This window comes from Chiloscyllium plagiosum, unplaced genomic scaffold, assembly GCF_037043375.1.
Source record: "Chiloscyllium plagiosum isolate Xiang-an unplaced genomic scaffold, Cpla_swu_hap1 HiC_scaffold_7, whole genome shotgun sequence".
Taxonomy (NCBI): Eukaryota; Metazoa; Chordata; class Chondrichthyes; order Orectolobiformes; family Hemiscylliidae; genus Chiloscyllium; species Chiloscyllium plagiosum.
The window spans coordinates 67267011-67288892 of record NW_028270145.1 but is presented as its reverse complement, the minus strand read 5'-3'; the positions used below and the strand labels follow the sequence as shown (position 1 = coordinate 67288892).

The 21882-nt window shown below is 39.1% G+C and overlaps 1 protein-coding gene across 1 annotated transcript in view; it reads left to right on the top strand.

The window, feature by feature from the left end:
- Nucleotides 1-21882, top strand: part of LOC122551638 (voltage-gated inwardly rectifying potassium channel KCNH7-like) — a 470988-nt gene that overhangs the window by 437577 nt on the left and 11529 nt on the right. Inside the window, exons 12-15 of the mRNA XM_043693875.2 lie at nt 4420-4625; nt 11357-11456; nt 12125-12391; nt 15684-15834. Of these exons, the coding sequence (XP_043549810.2) occupies nt 4420-4625; nt 11357-11456; nt 12125-12391; nt 15684-15834 (724 nt within the window). The remainder of the gene's footprint in view (nt 1-4419; nt 4626-11356; nt 11457-12124; nt 12392-15683; nt 15835-21882) is intronic.

Genomic DNA, 21882 nt, shown 5'->3' with positions numbered 1-21882 from the left:
GATCTAGTAGAAACTTACAAGATAATGCATGGCTTAGAAAGGTGGACGCTGGGAATTTGTTTCTGTCAGTGGGGATACTAGGACTCGTGGGCACAGCCTTAAAATTAGAGGGGGGTCACTTTAGAGTGGAGATGAGGAGACATTTCTTCAGCCAGCTTGTGGAATTCATTGCTACGAAGTGCAGTGGAGGCCGGGACGTTAAATGTCTTCAAGGCAGAGATTGATCAATTCTTAATCTTGCAAGGAATTAAGGGCTACGGAAAGAGTGCGAGTAAGTGGCGTTGAAATGCCCATCAGCCATGATTGAATGGCGGAGTGGACTCGATGGGTTGAATGACCTTACTTCCACTTCTATTTCTTATGGTCTTATGGTCTATTTAATACCCACCCAAGGAGATCAGCAGAAGGATAGGCAAAGACTTCGACAAAAGAGGTAGATTTCAAGGAGGAAAAAATAGAAAGTGAGGTAGAGTAGTTTAAGGAGATAATCCCAGAGTCTAGCAGCTAAAAGCATAGAGACCAGTAGTGGACCCATTGAAATCAGGAATGCTCAAGAGTTCCAGAATTAGAGTTGTGCAAATACCTTGGCTATTTGAGGGTGAAGGTGAGTTTAGAGACAGTAATACCAATTGCAGTGCAGATCATCACTGACCTGATTTTTCACATTTTTTGTGAAAGTGCATATACTGTATACAGCAAAAACTTGAATTTCTATAGTGCTGAAAGACCATTAATATAAATGAATATGCAAGCTACTTGACAGAAGTGTCAATAAAAATGACATCATAAGATTAGACAATTTGTTGATTTGACTTTTAGATTTCTGTTACTATAATCTAGCACGACGCAAAACAACTTGTAAATATTATTAAAAATAAAAAGTTTATTTAATGAAAGCATGCCATATTTGAATCCCATGCAGTTTGAGTCTTCAATTTGTTTTCTAGTGTTTACCATTATCATAAACCTTTGTATTGTTTATGGATGCTGTGCCCTTAAGTGTTTCCTTACTTGAGGCAGTAAGGGTGAACAATAAATGCTAAACCGACTAATATGTTACCTGTAATTCAGAAGACCTGATATCTGCAGCTACAAGTATCCTTTGACTATCAACATTAGCAGCAGGAGTACCCTGTGCTGAACCTTTTGGGTGTTCGTTGCTTTCCTAAGAAAATTGTAAATGAATTCTCTACTGTGAAATTGTGGATGTACAATGATCTTCAAACCTTGCTACAAGTGGGGCATTCCTCTTGTAAACATTAACACATTCCCAACACTGGCCTGAACTTTGAGAGTTAGCATCTGTACAAAAAATAAAGTAATGCCATCATTGAAATATTTTTTAATAAGCACATTGGACAAAAATGACAATAAATAAAATAAATAACAAAAATTTAAAAGCCTGAGGTCAAGACATCTGGCAACTACAGGGACCATTCAAATCATTTCACAGGTCATAGCTCTAAAACCTATGGATTTTAATCTGAACATAGCAACCAGATGTTTCCTGTCAAAGAATATATTGATACAAGAGAAACATCATAAAATCCATATGATTAGAATTATAGAACCAAAGCTACATTGAGATAGGTAATCTTTCCATGAAGTGCAGACTGTAAATATTGTTTGCCTAAAGAATGAGTGAATAACCTGATACTGAAAACCTAATACTCAAAAGCTGTTCGACAATTCCTGTTGTAGCTAAATGCCGTTTTCTTTTTTTAAAGGTATTTTGTTCTTGTCAGCAAAGATGTATTGTAACGTTTTCTTGCAGTTTAACCTTCAGGCGCAGGTGCTGTATTATATAATTAAAGCAACATTCATCAAACTATTATATTACATGCCTTTCCAGGTTATTGACAAATCCTTTGTATAATTAGGTTATTTTTCAATGTCTGGCTGATATTGAGCAGGTGTTCAAAGCTAAATCTTACTGAAACTACTCATTTTTCATTGGATAAATGGTCTTCAGAGTAAATTCTGACATAATGGGGCTAGTCAGTGGTAAACCCATTGTAAATCTCTGCAGTTTTTCTTCTTTTTCCTAAATATTTCTGAAGGCCCGGAATACTCTTCCTCTATAACAACATATAAATTAATTTCATTTCATGTCACTTCAACAACCAATCAATATTGTTGTATCATTTATCCTAAAATTCTTCTAAATTCAGTTCTCTTCAAGAACTTGTTAATCACCACATTTTCCATTTATTATTCTCATATATTTGATAATAAGACTGTTCATGATAGAAAATCTTTCTCTTCAATATTGTGACAAAGTGGACTGATTTGGGAATTTGATGAAAGTGCCAAGGAACTGTTTGTTTTCAGTGCAGTGTTGACCAACCTTGTCTCTCTGGAAATTAACTAACCCAATATAGAGGAAAAATCATTTTGTGGGTTGTTAATTTTATATAATGTGTCAATCATTGAAATTTTGAGAATAATTACTCACTATTAGTAACAGTTCAAGAAGTGAATGTTTGATACCAGATCAGACTTAAACATGAACTTATTAAATTGGAAGATTTAGGAGTAGAAGCAGAGGGAATGGAGCAGGGTACAGCTGCAGTCTGTTGGCTAAAACTGGGGTCAGTTCATGCTTCCATTAGAGAATCTTGCCTGTCAGCAATACAAATTGCAAGTTCATGTGCATTTTACCCCTGAATTTCCAACTGTTACTGTTTCATGTGTTATACTTCAGAAGCGGGAGTATTTATTTGAATCATTATTTTTGATGAATGCTGCAGTTTCCACTTTAGTCTATCAGTGGATTGCTGCAACAGTTAAAATGAACTTAAGGCACACTGCACCTGTACAGAAGATGTTGCACTTAGTTAATGTTCCTCTTGGAAACTTAGAAATCACCCTCTTGTCATACCTGACATCACAGTGCCCCCTGCTGGAATATGCATGCAACTCGCCAATTAACCATATCAATTGATCAAAACATACTGATCCCATCTTGCTGTTCTCAATTGTTTCTGGACAATCTTGTAAGAGACATCCTTTGGAGTATAAGGAAGCAGTCCCAGGGCTAAGGCTTCCTCACATTGAGAGTTCTTGCTTGCCTACATCAGGCAAGATTAATCAAAAATGATAAATTACCATGAAGCATGTCCAAATAGTCAGAACTGAATACCAACAGAGATAAAGAGTAGGTAAGCAAAACAACAGGGGCCTTAACATTTTCCTGTCTGTTATAGAACCTGGAGGCAGAAGGTAAGAATGGGAGAGATTCCAGATCAGTCACACATCTCTGTGTGTGTTGCACTTTTATTTTACTCATTATGATTAGCTCAATTGGCTGGACAGCTAATGTGGATCTGATTGGTGTTGGTACCACCGAATTTGATCTCTCCATTGTCTGGTGTGAATTTGGGACCTGCCTCCTTGCTCTACCCATAATGGGTCAGATTTTCCATTGGGCAAAGAATTCAAGAAGAAGACAATGGCTGGTTACTTGCTATTGGTTTGTTACATCCCATTAGGATGAATTGTACATTTCAATCGTATTGGTTTCTGAATGTCTTTTGCTAGTTCACTATCAGTAATAAAATAGGCCTTTGATTATTTCATACAGCAAGTTCATTTCAATGTGTATCATATCAAATGTTTGATAAGCATGTCTGTAAAATTCTTAACGTGCTAGTAACTGCAACGGTGCAACTGCAATAATTAGCACATAATTATAAAGTTATCTGATAAAGATTTTATCTACTTTCACTTTAAACCATTAGTAAAATTGAGACTTCATTTGGGCAGGACAGAAACACCACTTCTGTGTTGAGTTAAAGTCCATTTACAACAATCAACAAAGTTCAAAAAAAATTTCCTGTAAATTAAAGCAATATGTTTGAAAACTTCAGTGATTCTTATTTAATAGTTGTTCATTTAAATTTCCCTTTCAGAACCTGAAGATTACCAAACTAGAATTCAGTAAAACATAGCACAGTCATCAATAAATGCAACTTAATTAGATAGAACAAAGGAAAATAAATGGGCTATGTAGGTTACTGATGTTAAAACAGACCTGCAACAGCCCTAGTGAAAAAAAAGCACTTGAGATACAATCCAGAAGCTTATTATTCAGCCATAGCTTTTGACATATGTTTTCATTTAGAGAACAGTTGATTTCAGGTTTCAGTGGCAGCTTCATACGTAAATAGTAGCTATCCGACTTCTTCCAATGAGAAGGTTAAAGCAATATCATATATCATCAATAAGCCGTCAGCACAGACGCCCAGTTGTATCTATTGAGTTACATGCTTCAATCATTTATGAGAATCTGTGTCTCAAGGTAAAAACAAATCAAAAGAATCTTTGGAGTTTTCTGAATCCAGTATCAGGGGAAAATAGTGACTCAAGATTTATGGCGAAGGAGTTTTGATTCTAAAAGGAACATCTGTTTCTGTCTAGGGAAAAATGACATCTTTGGTGAAATGATCCATCTTTATGCAAGACCTGGGAAATCTAATGCTGATGTACGAGCGTTGACGTACTGTGATTTGCACAAGATCCAGAGGGAAGACCTTTTAGAAGTTTTGGATATGTATCCAGAATTTTCCGACTACTTCTTAACAAATCTGGAACTCACATTCAATCTACGAGATGAAGGTTCAAAGGTAACAATTTCAAGGCAACTCAAAGAGCAATATGCCAACATTTTCTAATTAACTGCGAACAAGCATGTTACTGTGTCATGTCAGGCAGTTAGTGGTACTACTTCAACACAGTTTGACATTTTAGTTAGTTATTGAGATGTTTGAGACTGGCAAACTTATAAAATTATGGCTGTTCCTATTTACAGTTTTTAGTAGGAATTTTATTGACTAGGAATTTTATTTCCTTAACTGTTAAAGCACATTAGTTTAAGCCTGATTTCTACTGAAAAGGTGTATGAGGACTAGTAAAAAAAAATAGGCTTAATACCAACACTGCCCTCTCACATGATTCCTATGGCACTGTTTGAAGAAGAGCAGTGAAGTACTGTTACCTGAAACAAGATTCACCCTTCTTTAAGACCACTTAGAATAGATTATTTGGTTGTCAATTACAATTTATGCATACATTGGCTGCAGCATTTTCCATTATTACCATAGTACATACATTTGAAAAGTATTAAATTAGTTGCCAGCCATTTTGGAATGTAATAAATCTGTAATCCAATGGAAAAAAAATACAAAAAATTGACAGTACAGAAGGAATCCATTTGCCCCATGTTGTCTTTGTTAATGGAAGAATACTTATCCAGCCCAAATGAATGTGATGACAGAAATGTTACACCAATTACATCTTTGTCATTCACAAATTTGCTTATCAAAGCAAAACATTATGTATACCATTTTGCTTGCTGTTAGTTCAACCTTCACCTGTCTGCAGTTTCCAGTAGAAAAAGATGAAAGCACTCCTGATTGAAATTAGATACTCTAAAATATGAAAGATGTCCATAGTGTATAGTCCACGCTGTCCATACATTATCTGCCATGTAGTTTTCTAACTTTATTATTAGTGTGACAAATTTTATATACTTCTTAAACACGTTTTCATTCAACTTCTGCATTTGTATTCAAATTAATGGTAGAGCCTTGTGTAGTGCAGTAGAACAGAGGGATCTAGGGGTGCAGATATATAATTTTTTTAAGTTTGCCTCACATATAGTGGTTAAAATGGCATTTGGCAAGCTTGCTCAGTCCTTTGATTATGGGAGTAGGGAAGTCATGTTGAAAAGATTGTGTTTGTTGTTGTTTATCTTCCACTGTATATTGAAACTATCTTGACTCGTTAAGAAAAGTGTCCCCCATTTGTGAGAGTTTCAAGAATGCAACCTATGTGTTTATTGTTGTTTATCTTCCACTGTATATTGAAACTATCTTGACTCGTTAAGAAAAGTGTCCCCCATTTGTGAGAGTTTCAAGAATGCAACCTATGCAAAGAGTGGGACTTTGCTAGTTGTCCACCAGTTGCTTGACCAATCTATTCAACATGAGCCCTTCATCAGGAATGGGGCTTGTGGGCCATGGAGGCTGAGAGATAAATTGGAGGTGAGTGGGGCTGGGGGAAAGGCAGCTGCAAGTGAGATAGGTAGCTGAAGGGGGCAGTGATAGGTCGGAGAGGAGGGTAGAGCAGATAGGTGAGAAGAAGGATGGACAGGTAGGACAGGTCAAGAGTGCGGCGTCGAGTTGGAAGATTGGACCTGGGATAAGGTGGGGGGAGGGGAGATGAGTAAACTGGTGAAATCACATAGATCACGTATAGTTGGAGGATCCCAAGGTGTCGAGTGGTAAGGGTTTGGCAATGGATGAGACCCAGGACTTGCATGTCCTTGGAGTAGTGGGATGGGGAGTTAAAGTGTTTGGCCATGGGGTGGTGGTGTTGCTTCATCCATGTGTCCTGGAGATGTTCTCTGAAGCATTCCATAAATAGGCGTCCTGTCTGCCCAATGTAGAGGAGACTGTATTGGGAGCAACGGATACAGTAAATGACTAGTGAAAGTGCAGGTAACTTTATGTGTGCAGTGTAATTAATTGATTCTGTCCCACCTTCCAACTCAGCACCACCCTCTTGACCTGTCCTACCTGTCTGTCTTCCTTCCCACCTATCCGCTCCACCCTCCTCTCTGACCTATCACCATACACCCCCACCTTCATGTACCTTTAGCACTCTCAGCTACCTATCCCCCAGCCCCACCCCCTCCCATTTATCTCTCAGCCCTCTTGGCCCACAAGCCTCATTCCTAATGAAGAGCTCATGCCCGAAACATTGATTCTCCCGCTCCTCGGATGCTGCCTGACTGGCTATGCTTTTCCAGCACCACACTCTTGACTCTGTTCTCCTGCATCTGCAGTCCTCACTTTCTCCCAATCTGTGAGATAGCTCTGCCAGTTGAGGGGAATTTTGCAGGGTCATCCTGGGTGTGGCTTTCTATCCAAATTTGGTGTCTAGATTGATACTGGGTGATTTAATTGGTTTTATTCTGTTTACGTTTTCTCATAGCATTTGTGATAACTTAATTATGTGATATATTAAAGGTTCTATGTCAATGCAATCTTCTTCCTTCCTTCTGTCTTTGCCTTTCTTCCTGATTTTCTTTCTCTTCCCTCTCTGGTCTCCTTTTCAGACCTTTATGCCCTGTTAATGTAATCACGTCTCAAGCTTAAAGTTGCAGGTGTTTTGCAGATCAGACAATTTGTTATACTTATCATCACACAATATATATTTGAACACATTATTCCATTAGTGCTCAGTCAGTGCCAGACAGCTTTGTTACATAAAGCCTTGAGTTTGGTTGTAAGACTATTGGAAGCAATGCCACAATCGATGCCCTAGTAATTAAAATGAGATAACACTAAATCATTAAACAGTGTTAATGATGACTTAACAGTTAAACAGTATCAAATTCTCTTTAAGTATTGAATCAACATGCTCACACATCAAATTATAATGGGACAAATTTCTTTCTGGATTTATACCAGCGACCTGATATAAATTTCATCAGGCTAAGTCATGATTATGTGGGAAGCCATTCTGCTAGCTCCCACACCCCATTGGTACTTTATGGAATTTACTTCAAAAAATAATGGTGGTCCATTAGTATATCTGCCCAATCTTATGCATGTAGTGTAATTAATCAATTCTACCCAAGTCAGCCCAGCAGCATTTAGTATTTTGGTATTTGCAATGGCTCAATTGTAGTATTTTGACTTCACAGTCAGAACATTGAGAGTTCAAGTCCCACTCCAGCCACCTGAACGCATACACTAACATGAGACTTGGAGCAGTACCAAGAGTGGGTTGCACTCTCAGAGTTGATTTGTTTCAGTTTGGATATTTTACAAAGATTTTGTCTTCCCAGGTAAGGCCGATTTGTTCAGTTCTTGAAAGCGTGGAGCTTGATTATACCTGTTAAATCCTTGTGCCACCTGAGATAGTTCTTGGAACGTACATTTTCTTTCCCCATTATTTATCTTAGCATCAGAGAACAACAATTAATAACATTGTCTGATACAATTAGACAATTAGGTCATTATAGGAGAAGGAAAGAGGTAGACCCCATAGTGCTAATGCAAAGAAGAGCAGAGAGATTCCCCCTAGCAAATATTTATCCCTCATTCAATAGCTAAAAGCAAACGGCCTGGTCATTATTAGATTACTAATTCTGAGATCTTGCTCTGTTCAAATTGGCTGTCATATTTTCTACGATACAAATGTAACCACACTTTAAAATTCTTAATTAGCAATAAGCTGCTTTTGGATATACTGAGATTGACAAAAGGGCGACATAAATGTAAGCTCTTCTTTCTTTCAATATTTTAGTCAGCCATCCAGCCATACAGTTGGTATGCTATCCTGAGGCAGGTACCTGAGGCCTGCTTCAACAATGACTCACACTCCACCAGGTTTTGAGACGGGGGTGCAGACATGAATCAAATTGGAAATCCACTGAAATTATTTCGATGAGCACGACCCTAGGATGATTCCCTGGTACACATTGACCTGAAGAAATGTAAACATCCATAACAATGCCAGCTAAATATTCTAGTAATTCTCTACAAACACATTGAATTGTGTTACAAAAGACCTACTTACGGCAACATAACGTATTGCTCTTAATAATCTCCAAATATCAGCAAATAAATTGTTTTGATACAACTGGTGTGACAAAATCAATTTTATTGATTTATAAGTATCAATTTTATTGATTTTTCTTTGGAATATACAATTCAGAAATAAAAGTAAATAATGTGAGAATTATCTTGGTTGTTTCAAAATCCAGTCTAAGGCACTTTTAAATGAGAAGATACATTTGAAAATGTATTTACGTAATACAACTTCAGTGCACAATTATAGTACTGTTTACATGAGAATCAGAAAGGTTAGAAATAAAATACAAAATACCTAATGAAGTATTGCCAATAAAATTATAATAAAATGGTAATTCATGGTAAAGTACTAAGTTACTCACTTTTCAAAAAAAGAATAAAAAATAATGGTGTGATCATTGAAACAGTGAGATTCTGGCAATTGTGTGCATTCAAAGGGACCTGGGTGCATCTGTAGATAATTCTCAGAATTTAACAGAATAAATTATAGTATAGGAGTTAAGAAATCTTACAATAGTTATACAGGGCATTAGTGTGGTCAAGCTTGAAATACCTATTCATCATTAAGGGATGAACGGATTGTTCTATGATTAAACTCAACTTCTACCCCTTAGAATTTGAAGTATGAGAGGTGATTGAATTTAAAGATGTAAAATTCTTGACAGGGTATATGCAGAGAAACGATTTTCCTGTGAATCTAGAACAGGAAGTCACAGACACAGAAAGACTAGAATAAGGAGAAATTTCATAACTCTTTCTACCCCAGGGAGCCATAGATGCTCATTTGAGTATACGGTATTCAAGAAGAAGTTAATGGATGTTTGGGCACTAAAAGAATTAAGGAACATGGAGATATGGATGACTAAAGAAATTGAGGGTTTGGTTAAGAAAAAGAAAGAAGCATATGTAAGGTATAGACAGGATAGATCGAATGAATCCTTAGAAGAGTATAAAGGAAGTAAGAGTATACTTAAGAGGGAAATCAGGAGGGCAAAAAGGGGACATAAGATAGCTTTGGCAAATAGAATTAAGGAGAATCCAAGGACCTTTTACAAATACATCAAGGACAAAAAGGTAACAGGAAGAGAATAGGGTCCCTCAAAGATCAGCAAGGCAGCAGAAAATGGGGGGAGATACTAAACGAGTATTTTGCATCAGTATTTACTGTGGAAAAGGATATGGAAGGTATAGAATGTAGGGAAATAGATGGTGACATCTTGCAAAATGTCCAGATTACAGAGGAGGAAGTGCTGGATGTCTTGAAATGCATAAAGATGGATAAATCCCCAGTACCTGATCAGGTGGACCCTAGAACTCTATGGGAAGCTAGAGAAGTGAATTGCTGGGCCTCTTACAGAGATATTTGTATCATCGATAGTCACAGATGAGGTGCCAGAAGACTGGAGGTTGGCAAATGTGGTGCCACTGTTGGGACAAGCCAAAGAACTATAGACCAGTGAGCCTGACGTTGGTGGTGGGCAAGTTGTTGGAGGGAATCTTGAGGGACAGGATGTACATGTATTTGAAAAGGCAAGGACAGGTTAGGGATAGTGAACATGGCTTTGTGTGTGGGAAATCATGTCTCACAAACTGGATTGAGTTTTTTGAGGAAGTAACAAAGAGGATTGATGAGGGCAGAGCGGTAGATTTAATTTATATGGACTTCAGTAAGGCGTTCGACAAGGTACCCCATGGGAGACTGTTGAAATATTGCATGCAATTCTGGTCTCCTTCCTATCGGAAAGATGTTGTGAAACTTGAAAGGGTTCAGAAAAGATTTACAAGGATGTTGCCAGGGTTGGAGGATTTGAGCTATAGGGAGAGGCTGAACAGGCTGGGGCTGTTTTCCCTGGAGCGTCAGAGGCTGAGGGGTGACCTTATAGAGGTTTACAAAATTATGAGGGGCATAGATAGGATAAATAGGCAAAGTCTTTTCCCTGGGGTCGGGGAGTCCAGAATTAGAGGGCATAGGTTTCGGGTGAGAGGAGAAAGATATAAAAGAGACCTAAGAGGGCAACTTTTTCACACAGAGTGTGGTATATGTATGGAATGAGCTGCCAGAGGAAGTGGTGGAGGCTGGTACAATTGCAACATTTAAGAGGCATTTGGATGGGTATATGAATCGGAAGGCTTTGGAGGGATATGGGCCGGGTGCTGGCAGGTGGGACTAGATTGGGTTGGGATATCTGGTCGGCATGGACGGGTTGGACCGAAGGGTCTGTTTCCATGCTGTACATCTCTATGACTCTTTGATTCTATGAGATGGAGTTGTGGTCGAAATCAGCCTTATTGAATGGTGTACCTGTAGTTGGTTTGAAGTCTCTATTTCTTATTTTCTTCTGTTTAAAAGCAGCCAGATGTTAATATCATTTATCTCAATAATATGGAATGGACTGCCAAGATTAGACTGGTATGGCAACTCTACCAAAGCAGATTTAAATCAGTTTTTGCTAATTTATGAAACATTTGAAAGATAATTTATTTCAATAAATGGTAACTGAGTCACAGTAATCTGACCCATCCCACTAACCTTCTATTACACATCTCGTGATTGTTATTTAGATTAAAATCAGAAAATACCATTAAGTGGACAGATGAGCCAATATTGCACATTTAATTTTATTGTCAAAATTACCCTTTATGTTTATTCATGTCCCTTAAACTGTGATTCAGTAAATACTGAAATATTTCTGTCTCATTTTCTGTCATTACTTTTGTCTAATGCCACCCACTGCTATTCTTTTATATTCTAGGCAGACATGCTGCTCAGAGCAGAAACAAGTGATGATTCAGATGAGGAGATTCCCAGACCTCGAAGAAGAAAGCTTTCCTTCAAAAAGCAAATAAATGAAGGTAATTTATCTCTTGTGTTTAATGTTGGTCCTAAAATGAGAATTTAGCAAATAGAAGCAAAAACATTTAATTTTTGCATGTAGGAAAATATACTTGTTTTAAAATAGAGTTCCATTTTATTTCCAAAATGTGATTGTTAAAATACAACTAATTGGCATATTATATTTGATCTGAAAATGTGTTGCTGGAAAAGCGCAGCAGGTCAGGCATCATCCAAGGAACAGGAGAATCGACGTTTCAGGAATCCTGAAGAAGGGCTTATGCGCGAAACGTCGATTCTCCTGTTCCTTTGATGCTGCCTAACCTGCTGCGCTTTTCCAGCAACACATTTTCACCTCTGACCTCCAGCATCTGCAGCCCTCACTTTCTCCCCATACTATATTTGATCATCAGTTGAATTAAATCATTCATTACAGTTATTGCTGAACTGCATCATTATGTGAAAACTAACAGTGCAATGTGAACAATAAACTGAATTTAATTTTAAATGGATTTGAGGTAATGGATACAATACTTTACCAGTGCTTACATGGATCTCACTTCAAAAATTGACCATTTTGATGAATGGGAATCCGTAAGGTTAATAATCAAAAGTCAGCCTACTTTCCAAGGTTGATTTGTTTATAATAGCAATCACTCACCTTATTCAATAATATTTGCCATCACAGATGATGATGAAAATGATTATGAGTTCCACGAAGCAACTCAAGATATCTCACAAGGAGAACAGCAAAATTATTGTAAAAAAAGAGATTCGGAAGAAAAGCACAGTGGACCATCATCATCCTTTTCTACCTCTGTTGATGAGGAGAAGAAACCATTATGTTCTGGAATATTGGACTTTCCTTCAGAGATACAAGAGAGCTGCAGGCTGGGGTTTGCACAAGGATCAGAAATACAAAGCAGGAAAGCTGAAAGAAGAATTAAGGTGTCAGGTAAGGAATCAGAACAAAACCCAGCAAAGCTGATGTTAGTGATACTTTAGTTTATTGAATTTAATATTGAAGATCATTTCATTGAATAGCATTGAGACAGAAAAATGTTCATGCAATGAACCTGGCAATTAAGCTAAACAGTCAAAGAGACAATTCAAGATAATACCCAGTATGCCTGCTTGTAGCCTCCTTCTCTCCCACTAACACCCTTGCTGCTTCCTAATTTTCCACCATTCTCCTTGCAACATTTCTTTTCCCCCAACCTACTTTGAGCCTCTTCCTTCCAACCCCCTGCAGAAGAACGCCTCCACCCAGACTTAGCAGGTGAACCTCCTAATAGTCGGCTCTCTCAAGACTTGGGACCCTCAGCCTCAGCATCACTGACACAACACATCAGTTTGTGAGGAACCCTGTGCCGGTACTGCTGAAGCTCCTATGGTAAACGCACCTTGGCAGTTTGCTTGCTCACTTACTGACTGACTTATTGCTGCTCATTGCTCCTCCAATCCCAAGCTGTTTCTCTCCTGCAGTTACTACTCACAGGTTCACTATGAACCTATCTATCCATTCTATTTATAACAGTGACTTTTCTGATTGGTGACCCCCTTGATTGAATTTTCCCAAGTGCTTCCAAATTCACTTCAATTTAATTTTATTGCTGATGTAAGTGATACAATCTGGGTATGAGTTCCTTCTATATGAACCAGAGTGAATACCATAGAACATGGGCATTTGCTTATCATTTTGTTCAATTTTGAATAAAGAATAAGATAGGTCCTCCCTAAGGCTATTCTGCAATTCAGCTAAACTGTGACCTATCTCCAGATCTTATTTATCTTACCAGAAATCATGAGACCTCTCCATGAGCTTTTTTCACACTATCATTCCAAACTCACCACATTACCTGTGCACCATGCCCCTCAGGCTCTATGCTCATTGTTGTCTCCTAGTCGCTGTAGGTAGAAATATTGACCACTTACTTGATCCCTAGTGCCAGTGCCATGTTTGAAACCCAGCTGCGCACAATCAAGCATTGGTAGTCCAGAGTTGCCCTTCATTGTGCACAAGGTGAGAAGGCAGCCACAAACTGATGCATCACAGGGCACAGAGGTGACACAGAGCCTACTTATTGCACATTAAAGTGTACAGTTCACGTCCAGCATTGTTTAAGATCCAAGTCATGCAGCCCCATTGCATCTTACAACCTGGTCTACACAAAGCCCAGTGTAGCTCATACTCTTAGCATTGTTCAATGTGGAAGTGTCTCACAAGGAAGCCTTCAAACAGTTTAAAACATGCATTTTTATTCAGCAACAGCAGAAGAAAACCATAAAGAAACAAATAATAGCTGTACATGCCTCAAAGAATAGAAACAGACTGCTTGCATTTTGAGCAACAACAAATTTTCAGTCAATAAATAATCACTACATCCAGCTTTCATTGACTGCAACTGGGTGTCACTTAAATCCTGCTTGGCTTAAAGGACCTGATATTGTGCCACTCTATCACTGAGAAGATGATGTTCTTCTGACTCAATTTCCTCATCTTCCTCCTGGGAAGACTATTGCTCCCTCTTAGCTCTTCAGCATCCACCACATCACTTCTTTGCCTGCTGCAGGTGTGCAGATCATAGCATGCTCAGATGATGCAGCACATTCTGTCTGGAGTGTCTAACAAGGACCTTCGGATCAATTCAAGCATTGGAACCTTCCCTTCAGGAGGCCTATCATCTGCTCCACAGTGGTCCTAGTTGAAAAATGGGCAGAATTGTATTTACATTTGGCTTCAGTCAGAGAGTTGTATAACAGAGTCATCAGTCATGATCACGGGGGTGATCTTTGAATCCCAACAACCATCCTTGTGAGATATCTGGCCCATGAAACAAACCAGGAACATTAGAGTTGTCTACGATGTAAGCATCAAAGCCCCACACAATGTACCCGGGGCAGACTTTTAAGATCTGATCCTGTTGTCTCATTCCTCCTTAAACACAATGGACAATTCCAGCCAGAATGTTATGGATGAATTTACCACAATACCGAAGCAGTCAACTCATCACGAACACAAGCCAGGACCAACACAAAACTCATTAGGAAACAAGTCACAATAACCTTTAATATTAAACAAGCTATTTCAAAACCTATTTGGTTCCTTAGGTTTACAATACTTCCCAAGTTTCTTGTAGTTTTACATAGTCACTCTCTCACTTCTCTGAGTCTGAATCTGCTTTCTCTCTTCCTCTCTCTCTCTTTCTCTCTCTCACTGGATGGTCAGCTGGTCTCTACATCTTGCCATGCTGGTCTTCTCCAAAGGCTTCCAGTAGACTCAAGAGAGATCAGTCGGCAGGTGAACCCTGTTTTTATACATTTTTGGATGGTTTCCTGGAACTTTCTAAAGTTCTGGCAAACTAGGCAGACATACTTCATACTGAAAACAAAAATCTTAGAAATCACAGCAGGCCAGGCAGCATCTGTGGAGAGAGAGAGCAAGCTAACATTTCGCGTGTAGATGACTCTTCATCAGAGCTCTGATATTTCAATAGATCTAAGCTGGATGTAGTCATCACTTAATGACTATTGCTGTCTCAAAGACAAAAAGTCCCCATTTAGTCCCAGAGCAAATGCAACTTAACATGTAAAGTGCAGAAGATTACAAAACTTCTTGTGACATTGCTGCGCATTCCTCTGTACAAGGGAAACAGTGATTCGGACTTTGGATAAGGCTGGAAAGATCTGACGCAGTGGTCTCATCTGGTGGTCCTGGGGAAAGAGGATGCCACTCCTCTGCACTACTCCATCCACCAGATGTCCAGGTCTCTGGCATCTCCTTTAAAAATGTACAGCAATACACTATATTTGAAACAGTGTACAGCTAGGTATAAATATGGTATCTGTGGTGTGAAGATCTGACGGTTGTGGTACCATGAGCACTTTTGCCACTAGTGAGTGGATGATTGTGTGAAGGTAACACTGGAAAGATGGGATGCAGATACAATAAAGTGAGCAATGGAGAATTGTATGAGAAATGTCACCTGACCTCCCAAAGTGAAAAACTCTATGAAAAATCCTGAAAACATATCCAATCATAGTTCAGCAACTATAATTTTATACCTATGAAAACCAATAGTAGATAGTTAACAAAGATATTATTTATAGTTAATACATATCTGCAACATTTTGCCTTTGTCCTTTCCTGGGATTGCTATTGCAAGAGGAATTGTCGAAGGTAACAAAATAAATGTTAAAAATGGTTATGTTAATTTTTGGCTTTTCTTTTAAACATGTTTTGTCAGATGCTAATGAGAGAAAGTCAGCAGAATACCCTGATATGTCAACGCAGTCAGCCTCCTCTCAAGCAGCCCGTGGTGTCTCAGAGTCTGGAAGCGATATAACATATGGAGAAGTGGAGCACAGACTAGATTTACTTCAGGAACACCTCAGCAGGTAATCATATCTTCAGGCTCTATTTTAGTCATTCCAACCTCACCTCTTGCACAGAGTAATGGAAGGAAGATATCTTGGTAAATTGTCTGTGTCAATTCCTAAAAGTGCCCTTCACTTTTGAATACGAAAATTTGAAAACAATATGAGTAGTGGTTTAAAAGCAAAATACTGCAAGTGCTAGAAATCTGAAATAAATAGATAAACATCTCACAGGCAATTTGGCTTAGGCAGCAAATGCTATCCTTACCAGAGACACATCTCGTATAAAAAAACTCAAAAGCATATTTTATATTATAATTTCAGAATTATGGACAATATTTCTAACGATAATGTAAGAAAATTTGTGTTATAGAGTCATAGAGATGTACAGCATGGAAACACACCCTTCAGTCCAACTCGTCCATGCCGACCAGATATCTTTAATTAATTTAGTCCCACTTGTTAGCATTTAGTCCATATCCCTCTAGACTCTTCCTCTTCATATATGCATCCAGATGCCTTTTAAATGTTGTAATTGTCCCTGTCTCCATCATTTCCTCTGGCAGTTCATTCCTTACCCACACCACCCTCTGCACGAAGAAGTTGCCCCTTACATCCCTTTTAAATCTTTCCCCACTCACCCTAAACCTATGCCCTTTAATTCTGGACTCACTCACTCTGGGGAAAAGACCTTGGCTATTCAACCCATCCATGTCCCTCATGATTTTTTGAACTCAGTAAGGTCACTCCTCAGCCTCCAATGTTCCAGGGAAAATAGCCCCAACCTATTCACCGTCTCCCTAACTCAAATCCTCCAACCCTGGTAATATCCTCGTAAATCTTTTTGGATCCCATTCAAGTTTCACAACATCCTTCTGATAGGAGGGAGACCAGAAATGAACGCAGCACTCCAAAAGTGGCCTAACCGATGTCCCGTACTGCTGCAACATGACCTCCCAACTCCTATGCTCAATGTACTTAGCAATAAAATAAAGCATACTAAATGCCTTTTTCATTATCCTGTCTACCTAGGACTCCACTTTCAAGAAACTATGAACCTGCACTCCAAGGTCTCTTTGTTCAGCAACACTTCCCAGGACCTTACCATTAAGTGTATAAGTCCTGCTCTGATTTGCCTTTCCATATTACAGCACCTCACGTTTATCTAAATTAAATTCCACCTACCACTCCTCGGCCATTGGCCCATCTGAACCCGTTTTACTGTGAGGTAATCTTATTTGCTGTCTACTACACCTCCAATTTTGGTGTCCTCTGTAAACTTGCTAACCATATTTGTTATATTCACATCCAAAGCATTTATATAAAAGCAATGGATACAACATTGTTCCTTGTGGCACACCGCTGGTCACAGCCCTCCAGTCTGAAAAGCAACCCTCCATCACCACCCTCTTTCTTGCCAGTTTGGTATCAAATAGTTAGTTCTCCCTGTACTCCATGTGAACTAACCTTGCTAACCAGTCTACCATGAGGAACCTTATTGAGCGCTCCATGAAGATCACGTCCACTACTCTGTCTTATCAATCCTCTTTGTTACTTCTTCAAAAGACTCAATTAAGTTAGTAAGGCACGATTTTCCACACACACAGCCATGCTGACTATCGCTAATCATTCCTTGCCTTGAGTTGGACATTCTTTCTACAATGTTAAAATCTTGTTGATTCATAATATTGTTAGAGAAAATTTCTCCACTGTTTTTGTGTAAAGATTAAATGCAGCAAACAGCAAAAGCCTTTTTCAAAATGTCTTTGTTGCAGTAAGGTTTTTTATGCATTTGAAGACAACATGATAAATTATTCTTCATGGATGCTTGTGTGACATATCCAGAAGCTTTACAAGTTAAAATTCAAAGTGAACTGTCATGTTTCAATATTGTTTGGTAAAATGCCTTGATGCCTGCAGCAAACCCTTATCAGCCACATTTACTCACAGTGTACTGAACAGTGTGATCCCAGTATCTCCAGCCCTATTTCAGACAGACTATGAAATTCCACTTGTGCAGAAACTGTAATGTCCTTTCACGAAGAGTGTGGACCCTTTGAGTGTCAGTCAATTTGTGCTGTAATGGGTTACAATGCTATACTTCAAGGTTCACTTTTGCAATGAGCTTAAGGCCATAGGTGCAGAGTTTGAAAGCTCTGGATTCATCAACACTACATATCCCTTGAAGAACAAGGATGTTAAACACCTTGGCATTTGTCAGTTCTTGAGAGGTAGTTGCATTTTGCTCGCTACATACTTTCCACATTAATTGGTAAATCTAAGAAGTTCTCCCTGTACTACAAGTTATGTAATAGCAGAAGTGTACACGTCAAAGTCACAGCATTAGTTATAAAGAGGGCAGGCCTTGTCAAAATTATCATCACAGTTTGATAGGATTCTTTGAACATATGGTTTAGAAACAACTCCAAATACATGTCTCTTTCTCCACTGAGTGCACTTCTTTCCATGAACCAGCTTCACTCCATTATACTGACAGCTTTGCTAACGCATGCAAACATGGGCTTATGTCTGCATTATTGAACATTTAAGGTTTGGAATCTAGTCCTGTGAATTTTGATTCAAGGAACTCAGATTCAATTCTAGCCTTGGGAGCAACATACCTTCCACTTGTGATGCTTCTTTCTGCCCTGTAGGGGTTCTATATTCTAATATCTCTCCACCTTTTCTGCAATTGTGTAATTCTGCCCAACCTTTCAAGTCTAAGTTAGTAATTAAAGGAAATTGCAAGTCTGGCAGCATCTGTAGAAACAGAGCTAATGGAGAGAATTTAACTGCAGGTCTGCAATGGAACGTTAGAAGCAGCCAGTGCAGAAACGTTTAGTGGGACTGTCACCTTGATAGCCGCTGGGATAAGATGGCCACCCACCATCACAAGTCCAGCCCCAGCAGATATGACACTGTTCTGTGATAGTGCTCTGATACATCTTCAGTCTGCAGTATCACTGTACCTTGGCTCACCTTTGGGAAATGGTATCAAGACATTAGACTTAGGGCCTCCTTTAGCAACTTTGTATCCTAAGGGGGCCTTCAGCCATGACTTCTTTATGTGGAAGTTGTTCAGCTGCCACTGGAGGTCACTGCTGATTCTGGGCTTGTTAGTACATTTATTGCCGTCCAATTCCTCTGCACCCCTGTTGCTTCACAACCTCAGTGTCAATAATCCCTGCTGTGGGCCGCTTCCAGTGGTCATAGTTATAATGAACCTATGTGGGCAATATTAAAAGCAGACCAGGCGTTTAGTAATGTAAACCAGTCAGAACTCACATACACATAAATGACAGTACAGCATTGTTGGCAATACATTAAGAAACAGAGAATTTAAACAAGAAGGGCCATGTGTTGCCTGCACAATAATGAGCCTATTCTGATGCTTGCAGAACAAGTCATGTCACACAAATACAGTTGGAGATTGCAATGTATCAAAGCTCCTGGATTGATATCAATGTCCTTGACTGACTACACTAGAACTGACCATACTCTTCCTTGATTGGTCAGAGGACTTCTCCTTTAGACTTTCAGACATGGTGATTAGTTCACAGTACTTGCAGACTGCTTTGCCACATAAACTTGTGTAACATGACTTAGCATGGTGTCGTCCAACATAGTCTAATCACTGTTGGCAACCATGGCAGTGTATCTGAATCGTGTCTTCAGTAAAAGGCAAGGAAAGACAGAACTATTGTGATGCTGTCAATTCTGAGAGAGGTGGTCATGCGCAGAAAAAACAAAACATAGATGCAGTGAGCATCCAAGTAGGCCCAAATGCGTGAGCACTAGAGAACTAAACTGGCACCACACTTAGTGTCCTGAAATATACCCTGTGTTATGCATGAGATGAATGTGCACAGAGGGACCTGGCAGCAGTATTACAATGAAAGCTCTTAGCATACTCCAGGATTTGGTACTGAAGTAGTGAATTATGTTATAAGTGAGTGAGTGAGAGTTGTACCGTGAGGGTGTGTCAACAGTGGTACATGTCCAGTGGCAACTTCCATGGACAAAGGATGTGGGAGGATGCCTTGAGCTGTTAGGATATGCTGGCCAAGATGGACCGAGGGCAGCAAGCAGTATACTGGAGAAGCCAGGTATCTGCTCAGACTTTAATGTCTGGAATTGTCACATTCTAGGAGAAATAGGAACCTGCATTTAAAAGAGAAAAGATTAAGTAAAAATGACATGTTAATATATACGAACAGATCTCTCACTACTTAGTAACAAGATTCGCAGCATCAAAACCTTGGGTGAAAAATCAGACCTTTTTCTCAACGTCAAGGATCTCATTTTGCTGAGCTTATTTTCCGAACTGACTCACAATTGGCTACATCTTACAGGAGCTGGGAAGATTCCACCCAATGTTGCGAGTTAGATATGACTCTGCTTCTGAATTCTTCAGGTTTTCTAGCATGGAATGTCTCCACCACTTTGTACATTATTGTTTTCATTTCAGATCTCCAGTATTTGCAGCACTTTGCTTTTATTTTGTTTGTTTCAAACCTGAGACCTTGTTAATTTTTAATCTCACTAATAGGGATTCACATTTCCTAGTGCCTGGTGCTATTGGGTATTAACAGCCTCAAAGGTGGGGATGGGATCCTTATCATTCTCATCAAAGTCAATGATGGCCACGTTCCATTTTGAAAGAAGTTTAGTTTTAACGTGCCTGTGGTATGTCCAGCAGTTTGTTACTTATAAGAGGCAAATAATGTTCGATGATTGAAATATAAACCTGAATTCCACTTTATATTGGATGTAGTCAGAGCTGGCACCATGCAAGTTCTAATCAGATCCAAAACATTAAAGAGAAAGTAACGCAGCCAAAATGTGTTTCTAATTAATTTTTTTGGTGGGGGGAGGTGGGGGCTGCGGTTGGCTGAGCAGAAATGTTTGACTGGATGCTTTAAAACTAACCAAGACTGCTTTACTTCCATTTATTTATTGTTGCCACATGTACCTAAGTACAATGAAAAGTTTTGCTTTGTGAGCAGTTCAGGCAGATCATAACATACAAGGTCAGAAGGTGTTTAGACAAAACAAGGCATACAAGGTTACGGCTGTACATGAGGTGCAGAAAGCAAGTTCAACATTAGATTTAAAGTGAAAGATATCCAATAACAGCAGGGAAGGAGCTGTCTTGAACCTGTTGGTATACATGTTTAAGCTTCTGTATCTCCTGACTGATGGAAGAGTTCGGAAGAGAGCATTACCAGTTTGGGAAGGCTGTTGATGATGTTGGCTGCCTTTCTGTGGCAACGAGAAGTATAGATGGAGTCCATGGATGGGAGGTTGGCTTGTGTGATGGTCTGAGCTGTGTACATAACTTCCTGTATTTTCTTACAGTTATGGACAGAGCAGTTACCATACCAAGCCAGTATGCACTTAAATAGAATGCTTTTTATGGTGCAACTGTAGACGTTGGGGAGGCTCCTCATGAACATGCCTAATTTCCTAACCCTCCTGAGGAAGAAGAGATGTTGTGCCTTCTTCATTGTCGCATCAGCATGGGAGGTCCAGGATAGATTGTTGGTTATTGTCACTCCCAGGAATTCAACCCTCTCCACCTCAGCTCCACTGATGTAGATAGGGACACGCCCTCTTCCATTCTTCCTGAAGTCCATGATCAGTTCTTTAGTTTTACTGCTGCCCATCCCGACATCCCCAACCCCCTCCCACCAACCACTGTGCTTTTTGACATGATGGCAACTTTGTTGGCAAGTGAGTGTGCCCAGTTTTGGCTGGGAGCTGAATTAAAAGTGACTTTTTGTATATGAGGAGACATGTTTGCTCCAAGTATGCATGGCTGGTCCACAAACATTGCCAATCCATTCCCAAAAGATCTTCTACCCATGTAGTATTAGCTGGTGCTGAGCAAAGGCCTAACATCTGCTTGAGCTTGGAATGATTGAAGAGAATTATTCTAGACTGCATTAAAGAACACAACACGGGAGATTATTACCTGAAGTTAAGGACAATTATTAAAAATAATTTATTCAATGTTAATTTATTTTAATAATTAGAGTTTAGTTGTGGAAAATGGGATAAATAATTTAA